The sequence below is a fragment of the Epinephelus moara genome, chromosome 21 (assembly GCF_006386435.1).
Source record: "Epinephelus moara isolate mb chromosome 21, YSFRI_EMoa_1.0, whole genome shotgun sequence".
NCBI classification, from domain to species: domain Eukaryota; kingdom Metazoa; phylum Chordata; class Actinopteri; order Perciformes; family Serranidae; genus Epinephelus; species Epinephelus moara.
In genome coordinates, this window is record NC_065526.1 from 29,237,821 (window position 1) to 29,252,020 (window position 14,200).

The 14,200-nt window shown below is 41.3% G+C and overlaps 1 protein-coding gene across 10 annotated transcripts in view; it reads left to right on the top strand.

Annotated features, from left to right (window-relative positions):
* The window catches only part of LOC126382596 (rho GTPase-activating protein 12-like), a 62,561-nt gene extending 48,921 nt beyond the window's left edge, over positions 1-13,640 (top strand). For 4 of the 10 annotated variants that reach the window (XM_050032544.1, XM_050032546.1, XM_050032550.1 and 1 more), the window contains 15 exons: positions 566-646; positions 1,413-1,541; positions 1,782-1,844; positions 2,354-2,428; positions 3,122-3,183; positions 4,694-4,775; positions 6,187-6,288; positions 6,526-6,624; positions 8,337-8,439; positions 8,784-8,903; positions 9,430-9,528; positions 9,764-9,841; positions 9,974-10,108; positions 11,031-11,136; positions 12,167-13,640. In XM_050032544.1, the coding sequence (XP_049888501.1) occupies positions 566-646; positions 1,413-1,541; positions 1,782-1,844; positions 2,354-2,428; positions 3,122-3,183; positions 4,694-4,775; positions 6,187-6,288; positions 6,526-6,624; positions 8,337-8,439; positions 8,784-8,903; positions 9,430-9,528; positions 9,764-9,841; positions 9,974-10,108; positions 11,031-11,136; positions 12,167-12,341 (1,509 nt within the window). In that variant the 3' untranslated portion in view covers positions 12,342-13,640. The remainder of the gene's footprint in view (positions 1-565; positions 647-1,412; positions 1,542-1,781; positions 1,845-2,353; positions 2,429-3,121; positions 3,184-4,693; positions 4,776-6,186; positions 6,289-6,525; positions 6,625-8,336; positions 8,440-8,783; positions 8,904-9,429; positions 9,529-9,763; positions 9,842-9,973; positions 10,109-11,030; positions 11,137-12,166) is intronic. The other 6 variants (XM_050032545.1, XM_050032547.1, XM_050032551.1 and 3 more) reach the window with 2 other exon arrangements.
* The last annotated feature ends 560 nt before the right edge of the window (positions 13,641-14,200 follow it).

The following is a 14,200-nucleotide window of genomic DNA, read 5'->3' on the forward strand; positions in this document are numbered from 1 at the left end:
TGAATCTCACCTTGCACCACCGAGCTGCCTTACATTACAGCTCAGCCGAGGAGGACGTCACGGTAGCTGTGTCCATTATTTTTACACTCTATGGCTGCCGTTAGCAGGAGCCTCTCTTCCATGAGTAGATGTTTGCTTTCTGCTGCATAGTGATACAGTTAGTGGGTGTACTCAGGTAGAAAGAAAATAGTTCCTACATGAAACTGCTCACAACAAGGGGTGTGGATTATCTTGAGTAACTGGGTCTTGATATCTATTTTTCAAATGTGTTTTTTTTTTTTTGGCACTTTGAGCACCACAAGCCAAGTGCCATCTAGTTCCATTATATTGGAGATAAGGCAGACATCTCTGTTTTAGTCATCCCCAACACTCTGCACCTCACACCAAAATGATCTTCATTAATAAATAGCACTACAGGTGAGAGGAGAAATATGTATTTTTGAACTAGGGGTGAACCTTTAAGTTTGTCTGTAGGTTAGTAGTTTAAATGTTCTTGCACAGATGTTTGGGTAACATCAGGAATCACACGAATGAGTCTTGTGTTTCTCCTGTTTGTCATCACCAGTGGTTAAAACACGTTGATGAGCAGGGCAGACCATATTACTACAGTGCAGATGGTTCAAGGTCAGAATGGGAGCTGCCAAAGGTAAGACTACGTAGCAGTCCTTTATCGGATGTATACGGTTCAAATTTATATGTATAGGTAACACTAAAGTTTGAACTTATATACCCAAAAATAAAGTGATGTAGCTGTAAAAAAAAAAATAGTAAAACTGATTATAACATAGCCCTGCTCAGTTATCAGCCAGGCTGTTTTATGAAGTGATGAGAGAGTATCTCCAGTTAGTGCAGAGGGGATGCAGTTTAGGATTGTTTTTTATTATGGGTTAATCTAAATAATGTGGAAAAATAGGGCCCAGCAGAAGTTTCAACCTTTATTGAAGTTACTCTTTTTATCAGGTAATCAGCCCCAAACCACAAAGAGACAACTGACAATGATATAAAACGAGATGAGTAAGAGAGACACCTCACATTGTAAATTCTGAAACCTGCAAATGTTTGCCATTTCCAAATTACCAAAATAATTGGTGGATTATCAAAGTGGTCGGCAGTTATTTGTCAAAAATCAAGCACTGAAATGCAACATTCTGAAGATGAAGAGCTCGGTCCCTGTACTGGAGATACTATAGTGTGACTTTATGTCTATAATATTTGGCATTATTTCAGTAGGTTGGTTCTAACCACAGATTTCTGTTTACGGGGATGCTGTGCTTGTATCATAGCTGCTGCTCCTCTTTGTGATTAAGATGAATGTTCACTTGTAACTGAGGATACATACTTCTTATATCCAGGTTTGCATGAGATAAAATTAACAGTACATTGATACAGTATGAATCCTTGTCCCCCTCCAGTACAACCACTCCCCTCCTCAGCTGCCTGGAGACGCCCCAAAGAGTCGCAGTCTGGACAGGAGACAAGTGGAGCCCATCGTCCTCACCAAGTGGAGACACAGCACTTATGTCCAAGATCCCAACGACAAGGTCTGACACCCAAATCTGCAAACTACTTTAAACACTTTATTTCACTGCTAAATCTCCAGTGAAACTTTCAACAGAAAAGTAAATTTTATAATCTGTTTCTTTGACACCTGACAGTTGTGCTTATGTACGGACTGTACATAATGAGTTTGTTCTGAATGGAGCTGGTATCTGATGTGTTCACTGGTAGGATGCATTATGACATGAGTCCAGAGTTTCAGGTGTAGACTGATTGCTTTTCAGCGGCTGTTAAAAACCAGGCGTTTTCGCTCAGGCTCTGCCCGTCTCCACCCGTACAAACATCAAGTCAGTAGCCTGTCGGGCCGACCAATCAGCAGCTTGTCCCCTAATCCAAGCAGACAATTAGGGTGCATGATAATAATCACACAACAGGAGTAATCATTGCATCCCCATCTTCATGTGAAATTGTTTTCGCCTGATTCCCTGAGTTGATTGAGTTCATTTCAATCATTCCACCAAGAAACTGAACACTCAATCATGAACTTGATGAACTATTTGGCTGCCATGATACAGAAATGATTTGTCTTCAAAAAAATACTGAAGATGAAGTAGTTTGTAGTAGCAGCATGGGCGCTGTGATAAATACCTGCCTTCACATCTAATTAATAATCCACTTGTGCCTCCTGGACATCACACAGGTATTCGACACACTTTGCAGAATCATAATCTCACTGCTAATTGCCATCACACTCCTTCAGCTGTCTGTGTCCCCTTAACCTCTCATCATCTTCTCATTAACCTTCTGTTGTTAGCCCATGTGACAGTGTGTTTTTTCATCCCTGTCTCCTCACTAGGACGCTCCTCTGGGCCCCAAGCCCCCCTCTCCTGACTCTGACTCCTGCCCTTCGTCTCCCAAGCCCCCCACCTCTGTTAGTACTCACCCCTCACCTCACATCTTCATCATTCACTAGGCTCTGTCCTGCATGGTTTAACTCGGCCACTGGTTGTAGGCAGTCACACATGTTGTACCTGACTGCAGGGTTTCTACACAGGTGTGGAAAATCTGAAATAAATAAAGAAAAGGATTTTGTCTCAATATTACAATGAGCTTTGTCATCTGATCTCACATAGTCTGATTTGTTGCACCTTTATACAGCAGGAATAAAGTTGCAGTAAGAGAGTGAGCCTGTGTAGAATCCCTGTTAATAAGCAGTGCTGATGGTTAAAGTTTCCAAAGTCGTAATAAGTTGTTGGGTTATTTGGGTGCAGTGATTGCCCAAGAAATTCCCCTGTGTGTTTAAGTGTCAATCCAAAGATCACCAGCTAAATGCTGGACAAGTAGTTTTAACTTTTAATTTTAACTTTCTTTGTATTTATTTTAATGTGATGTCACTGTCTTGTGTTTAGTCACTTGTTTTTCATGAGTTGGAATACTGTTTTTCCTTCAGACTGAATGCTGTGATTGTTCTGGTGGCGGGGTATTTTGTGTATACAAAGGAGTGACACATTGTTATTGTTTACCGATATTTAGTTTTGACAGCAGCTTTCTGTGCTGTCATCCAGCTGAGGTTCTTAATCAGAGTGATTGATGTGTGTGTAACCTGCTTTTTTTTTCTCTCAAGCCATCTGAAAAGTGCGGCATTCTGAATGTGACAAAGATCACCGAAAATGGCAAGAAAGTAAGGTGAGTAGTACGGACTAAAAGTAGGCAAGTGTTGATATTATACTGTATGATGCAGTTAGTCTTAAAGGTACGCTGTGAAGATTTTGACCTCCAGTAGCGCTTCTCCACAGGGTAACTTACAGCTGAATTTATTTGTCTAGTACTGCTTATGTGTCACCATTTATGTTCCAATAGAGTGCTGCAGGAATGAGTCGTAAAACCCGGAAATTCGTTAGCTTTGTTTTTGGTTAGATGCCTAAAATAATGTGTGGTTAACACAAGCTTAAGATAGTTTCACGTTTTCTTCTACGGCATATAATACATTAGTAAAAATCCCACTTTTAAATTTTGAAGCTTGTCTTAAAAAAAGATGGTTGCTAACAAGAGGCTAAATATGACTACAGAGCATCGTCTCACTGAACACTGCTTTAGAGCCTCGTTGTGGTGGTGATGTTAAAGTCATGCGACCGAGGTGTTGTTCATTCATAGCCTAATGTTAGCTTTTTACTTCTGGTGATTACATTTATATTTCAAAAATTATAAAAGTGCCACAGAGCTTATTCTCTTTAATAATCCAAAATCCCATGAAGGATTCCAATTAAAGGTTTTTGTCAAGGGAACCAGGGCGACACTAATTTCTGTGTTGGCTTACAAAAAAAACCATCATCCCTGCAACACACTATTATAATAATAATAATAGAATTTTTTTTTATATAAAAATAAAAGCATCATCGCTATGTGTTTGGCCAACCTTGTTCCATGAATGTGAGGAGTGTGTATTTTAGCTAGAAGGATAAGAGTTATTCTCTTACTGTTGCTTTGCTGAACAGGTCTGGGTATCTTTTTGAAAATTTCAGCACCCATATCAGTATAATACCTCAGTTTCAGTGCCAATGCCAAATTAACATTTTTGGGATATCTCCTGTTAGAAATATAAAACAGTTTTGTACAAACCCTTTTTTTTCCTATTTGATAAAACAAGACAAAATTATCAAATGCATCAGTATATTTTGTCCTAATACAAAACAGTTTTAGAAAAACTTTGCCCGACTAAATGATTAAAATTAGGAAACATCTTATCACTAAGAAAGTTTTTTTATACTTAATAGCATTAATATTTGGACACATAGCAATCACTATCTGAAAATAATTGAGGTTTGATATTTACAAGTAATGCTGGATAGTGGGAAGGTCTGGAGAGACCTCAGAGATTTGGTCCAAAGTGTACTGAAACACAGACTTGAGGCAACAAACTTTATTAGAGGACTAATGTTTCGACACCAGGTGCATCTTCATCAGAGTGCTTAAAAACATTAGTCCTCTTCTATAGTTTGTTACTTCAAGTCTGTGAGCTCTGGTACACTTTGGACTAAATCTCTGACATTTCTAAAAGGTTCATCTACTCTAATAGCCTGGTAGTCCTTTTGAGGTGGTTGAAGCATGTTAAACCTCTTCCTCATGTAGTGGGATGGTCTTTGCAGTTTTAAATTTACTGAGTACTGTGACAGTGTTTGTGAACTGTGTGTTGCAGGAAAAACTGGACTTCTTCCTGGACAGTGCTCCAAGGATCCACGTTGCTATTTGCCAAAGGCCAAGGAGGCGGGACCAGCTGGGTTAGTGACAGGAACCTTTTACTTTTTTCACAACAACACAGCAAGATCCTGTGTAGACAGAAGTATGAAGAAATAGCCACTGTTCATTCACATGATGAGATGTAAAGCTTTGCCTTTATAGCGCTGCAGGGTTCAGTTATAATGCCCATAGGGTCTAAAAGTTTATTTTCCTCACTGGTTTGTCAGGTTACTGGACGGGAGATGGGGTTGAATTTTCTCTCTTCTAGATGTTTCCTTTTCCTTCTCTTTCCATGCCTTTATCTCTTTACCTTTGGCTTCACCCCCCCCTCCCCATCTTCCTTGTCTTCATCCCCCTCCATCCCCTCAATGCAGCCATACTACCACAGTGACTCCTTCCCTGAATTTCTCCTGTCACTGTTGAGTAACTGGAAGCCGTCCGCTAAGAAACGTCCTGCCGTCTCCTTTGGCTGCTCTGGGCTTGACAGAGCCTCCTCTGTATGTGCTTCCTCCTTCCTTTTGTGTGCTTCTGTCTCTGTCTCCTCCTCTGCATGCCACCTCCCTCCTTTCTGTCATGACCCCAACCCCTCTGTGTGTTATTAGTCACTGGCATGGGGCGAAGATTAGGGACAGTATTACTGCGTCAGTGTTTGCTCCATCGTTTGACTCTGTGACTTGACTCGACTTTAAATAGACACATTTATTATACATTATAGGCCTCAAAGGGCAGGATGGAGTTTGTGAGGTTAAATCAGAGATGTTTTCTTGGAAATGTAGAAGTTGTAAGTTCATGGAGATCTGTGGAGGATTATGTTCAGTTTTTAGTTGTGTGTGATGGACCCATTTGCTTATCTGAAACTAAAGTTTTTGCGAAGTTTTCTCTGCAGTTAATGAGCTCTCAGGGTAAAAGAAATGGTAATGAAGTTTGATTGTGTCATTAGGTCATTTTCCCTGATCTTGAGAATTTAAATCCAGCATGCAAATGCATCAAATAATATATCCTTTACTTTAACTCAAAATCAGAAAGATACAATATAGAAAATGTGCATGTCTTTAAGTTAGCTTTGATGATTACATTTTCAGAAGTTTCTTTGGTGTGGCAGTTGTCAGACAAACAGCAGCGCTCCACAACAACAAAACCAACGATCAGTAATCACTCACAAAATGGAAGTGGCACAAATAACACGACAATGATTTGTTTAATCGAGCTGAGCTGCTAAATAGCTGCACAGGAAGGTGTAGCTTTAATTTGGCAGAAGATCTGATCAGAAAAGTGAATCCACACTTTGTTTCCTATCTGTGTACGTGTTCTTTATTATCAAAGAAGCATTTATTTTTCTCATCTACACAGATTGTTGCATGTTTGAACGGTCAAGAGTGAAGAAGTAGACATAAACAGGCCCTTCCACATGTTAATCTGCCCTCCTTTGACTCTTGTTCTTTCTCTGTCCAGTTTGGAGGCGGTCAGTCCAAACCAGAGTTCACTGTGGATCTGAGGGGTGGCTCGGTGGAATGGGCTTCCAAGGACAAGTCCAGCAAGAAGAACGTTATAGAGGTGGGGAGGAGTTCCTGGATATCTTCCTTGATTTGATGATCTATATGTGTTTCTTGTATGATTAAAGAAGGCACTGAAGAGTCTTGAATACTAACAAAAAATCCTTCAGATGTAGTATCATGAGTTTGTTACTGAAAGCTAACATGAGAAAACAAACTACGAAGATGGTTTAAAAATAATAAATCAGAGTGTATGTGATGATCTGTATTGATAACTTTGTGCCTCTCCTGGTTGTAGGTGAAGACTCGACAGGGCACGGAGCTACTGATCCAGTCAGAAAACGACAGCCTTGTCAGCGACTGGTACCGAGCACTGCAGGACACCATCAGCACTCATGTGAGGACCCGACACCTTCACCCAGTCCCAAAACATCTGCCTCCTGCCAGTGTTGCCAGATTAGACAAAAAGCAGCCCAAATTATCACAACCTGCCCAAAACAGTTTTTCATCCACCCAGTTAAATAGAATAGTAGCCAGACTTGATGGAAAATTACCCAATCTGGCAACACTTGCCTCTGTTTGCACTTAGTGTAAAGATTAGTTTAGAAACATAATTGTCCACAATTAGAGGATTTGTTGTTCAGCTTAAAATAATGCGTCAGTAAAGAGCGTCCAAAAATTGTTCACTTTTATTTCAGATTTCCGTTAACCCTGCAGTATCATCAGTTGAGCAGCAGCTACTTATTTTAATTGCAGTACAAGTGTTTGGTGTTTACAGGTCAATTAATCAATAGTTATGTTTATTTTCCCCAAAATGCAACACACCCTAGAGTTCTCAATTTCAACCCGAGCCGACCCAAATAAGCCCGACGGGTCAGGTCGGTTTGGGCCGACTAATTAATTTAATTGGGGCGGGCTGAGTCGGGCTCAGACAGCGGAGAGAGAGAGAGAGAGAGAGAAAAAAAAAGTGTGTCTGTCAGAGAAGCGCACTGTGTGAGGGTGCGACAGCAGCACTAACACACAATGCTGCTGTCCATGGTTCTCACTTCTGAGCAGCCTGTGAGGAAGAAAATATGCATGTCTGTTAAGATTATTCCAAATCCATTCATTATTCAATGTTATGTTGTTGATATTTGAAGGTTATAGTTACCGTTTTTAATAAAGTGTTCGAGTTGAAGTTGAAGTATCGTCTGCTGTGTGTGTGTGTGTGTGTGTGTGTGTGCGTGTGTGTGTAAGGGGGATGATAATAGGGCTATAATAATTAAGCAAGAAGAAAATGCGAATTATAGGCTAAAAATAAAGAATGCTGAATTCCGTTCCGACGAAAAAAATTATATTAAAACAAGATATGCTGCTGTGAAGTGTGAGCGAAGTTCAGTCAGTCAGTCAGCGTGCAGGTGCAGGAAAAGTGTTGAGAGCGGCTGCGGCTCATTAAATGCAGCGGCGCAGCGCTACATGATGCGCAATGGTTGCTCTCCCCCATGCTGACGTTGAAGCCTCTCTGTCTGGTAATATTATTTTGGGACATGAATGATTGGTTGACTTTAAGTGATTAAAGATACTGTATTTGAGCCAGGGAAGCCAGACTGCTGAGGCGCACAGGGGGAGCATCATTTTTTCCCCCTTCCATTTAAAAAAAACAACAACTCGGGTTCAGTCGGGCTCGGACCCAGTGATGTACGTGATGATGTCGGGCCGGGCCGGTTTCGGGCTTCAAGTCCCTCGGGTCATTTCGGTTTCGGGTTGAATTTTTGGGCCCGTTGAGAACTCTAACACACCCTGCTAAAACACTCAAGAGTAACACTAAATATTCATGGAAAACCACTCGACTCACTTTGAAAATTGAGACTGAATTGAATCAGTAATGAAATTGGAAAAACTGTATAAATTTGACAGTAGTTTGTAAAATAACCCTGGAGGTGGAGATGGCATTGTTTTCAGGTCAACTCACTTAATAATCGACAGATAAAGTTTGCTGTTTTCCTGCTCTGTGAGTCCAAAGGTTCAGCAGATAGAGATTTTTATAACCTGTATCTTACTGTATGTCTGTGTGTTTGTGTGTGTGTGTGTGTGTGTGTGTGTGTGTGTGTGTGTGTGTGTGTGTCTTAGGCCTGGGAATCTGATGAGGCCATTGAGGAGGACATGCCGGAGTCGCCTGGCGTGGAGAAACATGACAAGGAGAAAGAACACAGAGACTCAAAGAAAGGCCGAGGTCTGTGCACTGTGTTGAACAGATAAATGAACACATATCATGTTGGTGGTATTTTGAAAATAAAGTACTACATAAACATTTTGGTAAAACTGATACTAAATAATCAAAAAGAGATTTCAGAGTTTAATTAATTGGGAAAGAAGCATATATGGTGGCAGGGTGATTGAAGCAGGTGCATGCTGTTCATTGAAAGCATGTAGTGTCATATGTCATGTGCCCTACCTGCACTATAAAACAGCTGCATATCAGTTTCATTTCCTCCAAACACTGAGTGCCTGTCATGCCGATCAGTGTGTTGAGACGAGCGGTGGACAACGCTGTCCTGTCCCATTTCTCCTCTGCAGCCATGAAGCCCTCCGCCAGCATGGACGCTTCCGACAACAAGAAGACCAGACACAAGCTGAAGAAGTTCCTGACCCGCCGTCCCACCCTGCAGGCCGTCAGAGACAAGGGATACATCAAAGGTACCAGAGGGCAATGAGTTCCACTTAAAAAAGGCTCAGTTCTCCTGCCTTTTTTTTATAGTTCCTGAGATATTATGGAATTAAAAAAGTTTAATTTCTTTTGTGAAATCAATAAATGTCAAGTTACTTTTGTTATCAGATTACCTTAATGAAATATAGAAGCATTGTAGGTCGATGCTGTACATTTTCTGCTGGTTTTTAACCACAGGTTTAAGAGCTTCTTAACATATATCCATCTGCGCTAACCTTAATTATATCTTGTTTTTATATACATATCATCCAATGAACCAGTTTGCTCACAGGAATCAGGAAAAGTTCTTGTTCTATAGTTCAATAATAAAAGTTTATTTCATGATCTTTTCAGCCTACATGACATTAAAGAGCCCACAGAAAGAAAACTGTCCTTTCTTTTATCTCTAATAGAAAGTAATAAGGCACAGGGAGGTGTCGATGAAACTCATGCTGCAACAAAACATGGACTTTGGACACTTTTATGACCGCGGTTTTTATCTCCCCGTGTCTTCAGATCAGGTGTTCGGCTGCAGTCTGTCCAGTTTGTGTCACAGGGAGGGCGGCACTGTACCGATCTTTGTCAAGATGTGCATCGACCACGTGGAGAATAATGGTGGGTTCATATGTGTCACGGCACCAGACCTGTTTTAGAAGGGAATGATAGTTAATGTAGCTGCAGTAAAAGAAGGGTGGGGTTACTGCCTTGAGAGAACACAGGTCATGTCATATAGGACAGGTGTGGACTGTTATGGTTCTCCTCTGTTGCTTGACGCAAAGAAACAAACCATAAGAATAATCTGCAGATATGACTGAACTAATTCATGTTTTCCTCCCATGATCCCCTGCAGGTCTGTGCATAGACGGGCTGTACAGAGTTAGTGGCAACCTGGCTATCATACAAAAACTACGCTTTGCTGTCAATCATGGTAAGTTACTGCTTTCTGGAAACACACAGAGAACAATGTGGAAATATTCTCATTTGTGTTTCTTCAGTGTTTTTTTCTTTTGGTCACATAGGACTTTGTAAGTATCTGTGGACATGTTTTGTGTGTGTCCAGATGAGAAGGTGAACCTGGCAGATGCGAAGTGGGAGGACATCCATGTGACCACTGGAGCTTTAAAGATGTATTTCAGAGAGCTGCCAGAGCCTCTCTTCTCTTACGCTCTCTTCCATGACTTTGTCAGCGCCATCAGTATGTGACACACACAGCTGTACCACACATATATCTATTTATTCATGCATTAACTCACACTCTAAAGTGAATGTATTGTCTGTATTTTTGAAATGTATCCTGTATACACAGACAGTCTGGATTCAATAGATTTCACAGTGGTTTTAACCACCATTTTGTCAACATTCTCATTGTCATGAATCTCAGATAAATAAGCATTTTTCCAGGACTTCCTTACCGAGAGATTTTTGTTACAGATTTTGTTGCTCACTTGGAGAATTTGAATTGAATGCATTGATATTTTCTGATCGTGAAACGTTTGATTTGAGCTTTTATTCTTTTTTACTGTCCAGTTGGGAATTAAAATCAAATTACTGAGTTTGGAAACCTAACAGAAACTTGCATGGACCCCTTAAGCCCCCAAACCCCACACAGAAAACCATTCACATAGTGATTAGGGGCCATAAACCACTAGCATCAAGGTGCACTCTATCCTACATTGCATCAGTGGGAACTGCCCATTGGTCCAACAGCCCATTGGTTCGACATCCCATTGTTCCGACCATATTAAACTCATTGTTCCGAAGTCCGTTCCAAAATCATCATGATGCCCTGTGGTTAAGGTCTGGTTAGGTTTAGGCACAAAAACCACTTGGTTAGGGTCAGGAAAAGATCATGGTGTGGGTTAAAATGAAAAAGAAAGTGACAAACACATAAGCCGTGAGCCTGCTCCGCCTCAAGCCGGTCGTGGCGCACCATACGCCCGCCGCGAGTCGTTCAGCACCGCGGACAGTCGGACTAATGGGATGTCGAACCAATGGGCTGTCGAACCAATGACATGGACCCGCATCAGTGACACAGTAGAAGAATGCGTGTTGTTTTCTGATGAATCCAGATTGTTCACATCAGACTTTGATGAATGTTGTGTTTTTCTTCTCTGCAGAGATTCCAGACTACAAACAGCGAGTTCAGTCCATCAAAGATCTGGTCAGACAGCTGCCCAGACCTAACCACGACACCATGCAGGCTCTCTTCAAACACCTCAGGAAGTAAGAAAAACACTGTCTTTTACTGATTTATTTTTCCCTATTTAAACAACAAAACAACAATGAATAGGCACCATTCTCTACACACGTACAACAATGTATATAGAGATTTAGGGCTGCAGCACTTGACGGAAGATTATTTTAATAGTTTATTCATGGTTTGTTTGTTTGTTTGTTTTTTTTGTCTACAATATGACAGGAAACGGTGAAAAATGTCCCTTTTATTTACCAGAGTCCAAAGTGACATCTGCAAATGTAGAAATACTTGAAATATTCGATTTTCAAACATATGTATGGAGAAAAGCAACAAATTCTCCTAACTGAAGCAGGAACCAGACAATGTTCGGTAGTTTTACTTTACTCCAATTATCCAGTGATTATTCTTTGATGACAGATCGGTCAATTGACAAATTATTTGACCACTGTAGAGGTGGTTTTTCCAGGAATGCAGACCTCCATTAAAGTCATCACTTTATATATTTTTGGTCATGATAAACCAGTGACTCTTTAACAGCCTGTCAGAAGCCAAACACTGAAAAATATTATCTTTAGCACATAAATTGAAGGTCCTCCACTCTACCAGCCAGCCGTCGTGGAAAGCAACTAAGTACATTTACTTACTTACATTTACTTGAATGGTATTTTGAGCTACTTTACTTTAGTATTTCTATTTCCTGCTACTTTGTCATCCTGAAATCGTGGACACTCTTTTGTGCCATCTAGTGGTAGTAAGAGCGCAATACACTAACCCATGTAAAAACAAGATGGCAGCCATCTCTGCTAAGTCAGTCTGCAGCCGATCCCGACGCAAAAGTAGACAAGGTCTAAACCCTGATCAAATTTAATTGTTGAAACTTGTTTATTTGTGATAAATAATGTACGTAGATATAGCAACAAATTTGACCAACAGCAACAAGCTAAGACACTGTAGACATTAGGACTTTATTATCGTCTTGGTTGAGGACATTGGGACTTGATTATTCCTTTAGAGTGTTTATATTTGACACTGTCTTACTCTCCCTTGTTCCTCCAGGGTGATCGACTACGGTGAGGAAAACCGTATGACCACCCAGAGCGTAGCCATCGTGTTCGGCCCCACGCTGCTGCGGCCTGAAACCGAGACCTGGAACATCGCGGTCCACATGGTCTACCAGAACCAGATAGTGGAGCTGATACTGCTGGAGTACGAGAACATTTTCGGCAGGTAGAAAGAGACGCTGGAGGATGAGCCTCTTTTGTTTTTTCTCTCTCTTCCACTCCCAATGCAGAGCTCCTCCTAACCCAGCAAGGCCCTGCCATAAACACCCCAGCCTGGCTTGGCTTAGCTTGGCTCGGTCCAGCCTGGGCCCGGGGCAGCTTCTCTTCATCTTAAACCAAACTGCGGTCACTGGCTTCTACACTTGTACAACCTCCGGACCAAAGCCACGCAAACATGTCATGAACCAACGCGTAGATGTAACTAACTAGCGACCAAAAAAAAGTTTAGACTCTCTGCACTTTTCAGTATCTCTTTTTCTCCTGCAGCTGCATTTGTGCCACTTTACTGCAAAGGTGACGTGCTCCTGTCCCGACACTGGATTTCTAAAACTAATGCAGGGGCCAAACAAGCCTCTACTACTGCACAGACTGGCTGAGACCAAAGCAGAGGAATGGGCCTCAGTAGCTTCTGAATAAAGAGGAGGCGTCAGTACTGGAGGCTGGAGAATGTACTGTACTGTATATCCTATGACCTGTATAGACTCATCACTCCTGTATGAACCACACTGGGGAACTAACAGAAGAAACCAAACTGCTGTGCTTGGCTTTAGACATTTAGACACCAAGAGAGGAAAGAAGGAGAAGAAGGGATGATATGGAGGTCTTTTATTTAGGAAATATATGTTGTTTAAGAACATCTTCTCCCATTCACTTTCCTTATATTTTAAATGTTTTGATCCCCTTTCTACCTCTTTCCATCTCTCTCTAAATCTGGCTCTCCTACCTTTCCCCCTAATGAAATACTGGACCGGGGTCCTCTGAACACATTAGAGGTTGTCACTCTGTAATATATCTGCACTCCACCTCCTCCATTTGGCTTTAAGAACAAATCATCTTGCGGCAGTCAGAGCTTGAAAAAGAAACAAATGGTACTCAGCTGTGTCTTTCCTCGACTCATGGATATCAGATCTTAAGGCAAACAGCCTTTGAACATGTCTCCACTGATAAATCTGTACAGTGTTCATGTGTGTGCATGTGAATGAGGGTGGGGTGGATGGATGAATGGATTTAACGGCAATATATTGTACAAATAGTAAATATAAATATGTATGCCTGGAATGTTAAAAATATGAATCGAGGGAGAAATCACTATTTTGTGATGGTTGTGTAACCAACAGATGTGAATAAAGTTGTGAACAGGGGATGTGGAGGTTTACCTGTGTGTCAGGTGAACGTAGTGGTTGTCGAATGTAACTGTGGAGAGTAACTGTTGGCTTCATCAAACTGGAATAAAGACCTCTAATAAGAAATGTTTCCAAAGGAGATATTCTTCATGCTGTTTTTACTCTTGTTTTTTAACCTTTTTAGGAGCTATATGTAAGAAATATAAAGCAAATAGTCGTAAAATCCTCCTACTATGTCACAGAGACTAAGGAATGTTCATATAACATACTAATCTCACCGACAACAATAGTACAGCCAGAATATTTGCATTTAAAAAAAATTTTTATGGTTGCAAATCATGTTTATGTTTTGAATTTGTGTTTTGGCCTGTTGCGCCACCCACCACCGTCTGTCAGTCACGCAGTCAGTAGAGTCTCAGCATCAGTTACAGTTACGACTGAGCTACAGCAGCACAGCATGCAGCATTAGCAGTGTCCTACATTAGCAGCCGGCTCCTCCTCAGCTGTATCCCGGCAGCAGCGTTAGCAGTGTCCCGGTACATAGCATTAGCAGCCGGCTCCTCAGCTGTATCCCGGCAGCAGCGTTAGCAGTGTCCCGGTACATAGCATTAGCAGCCGGCTCCTCCTCAGCTGTATCCCGGCAGCAGTGTTAGCAGCAGAGAAGCCGGACTTGCTCGAACGGTCCA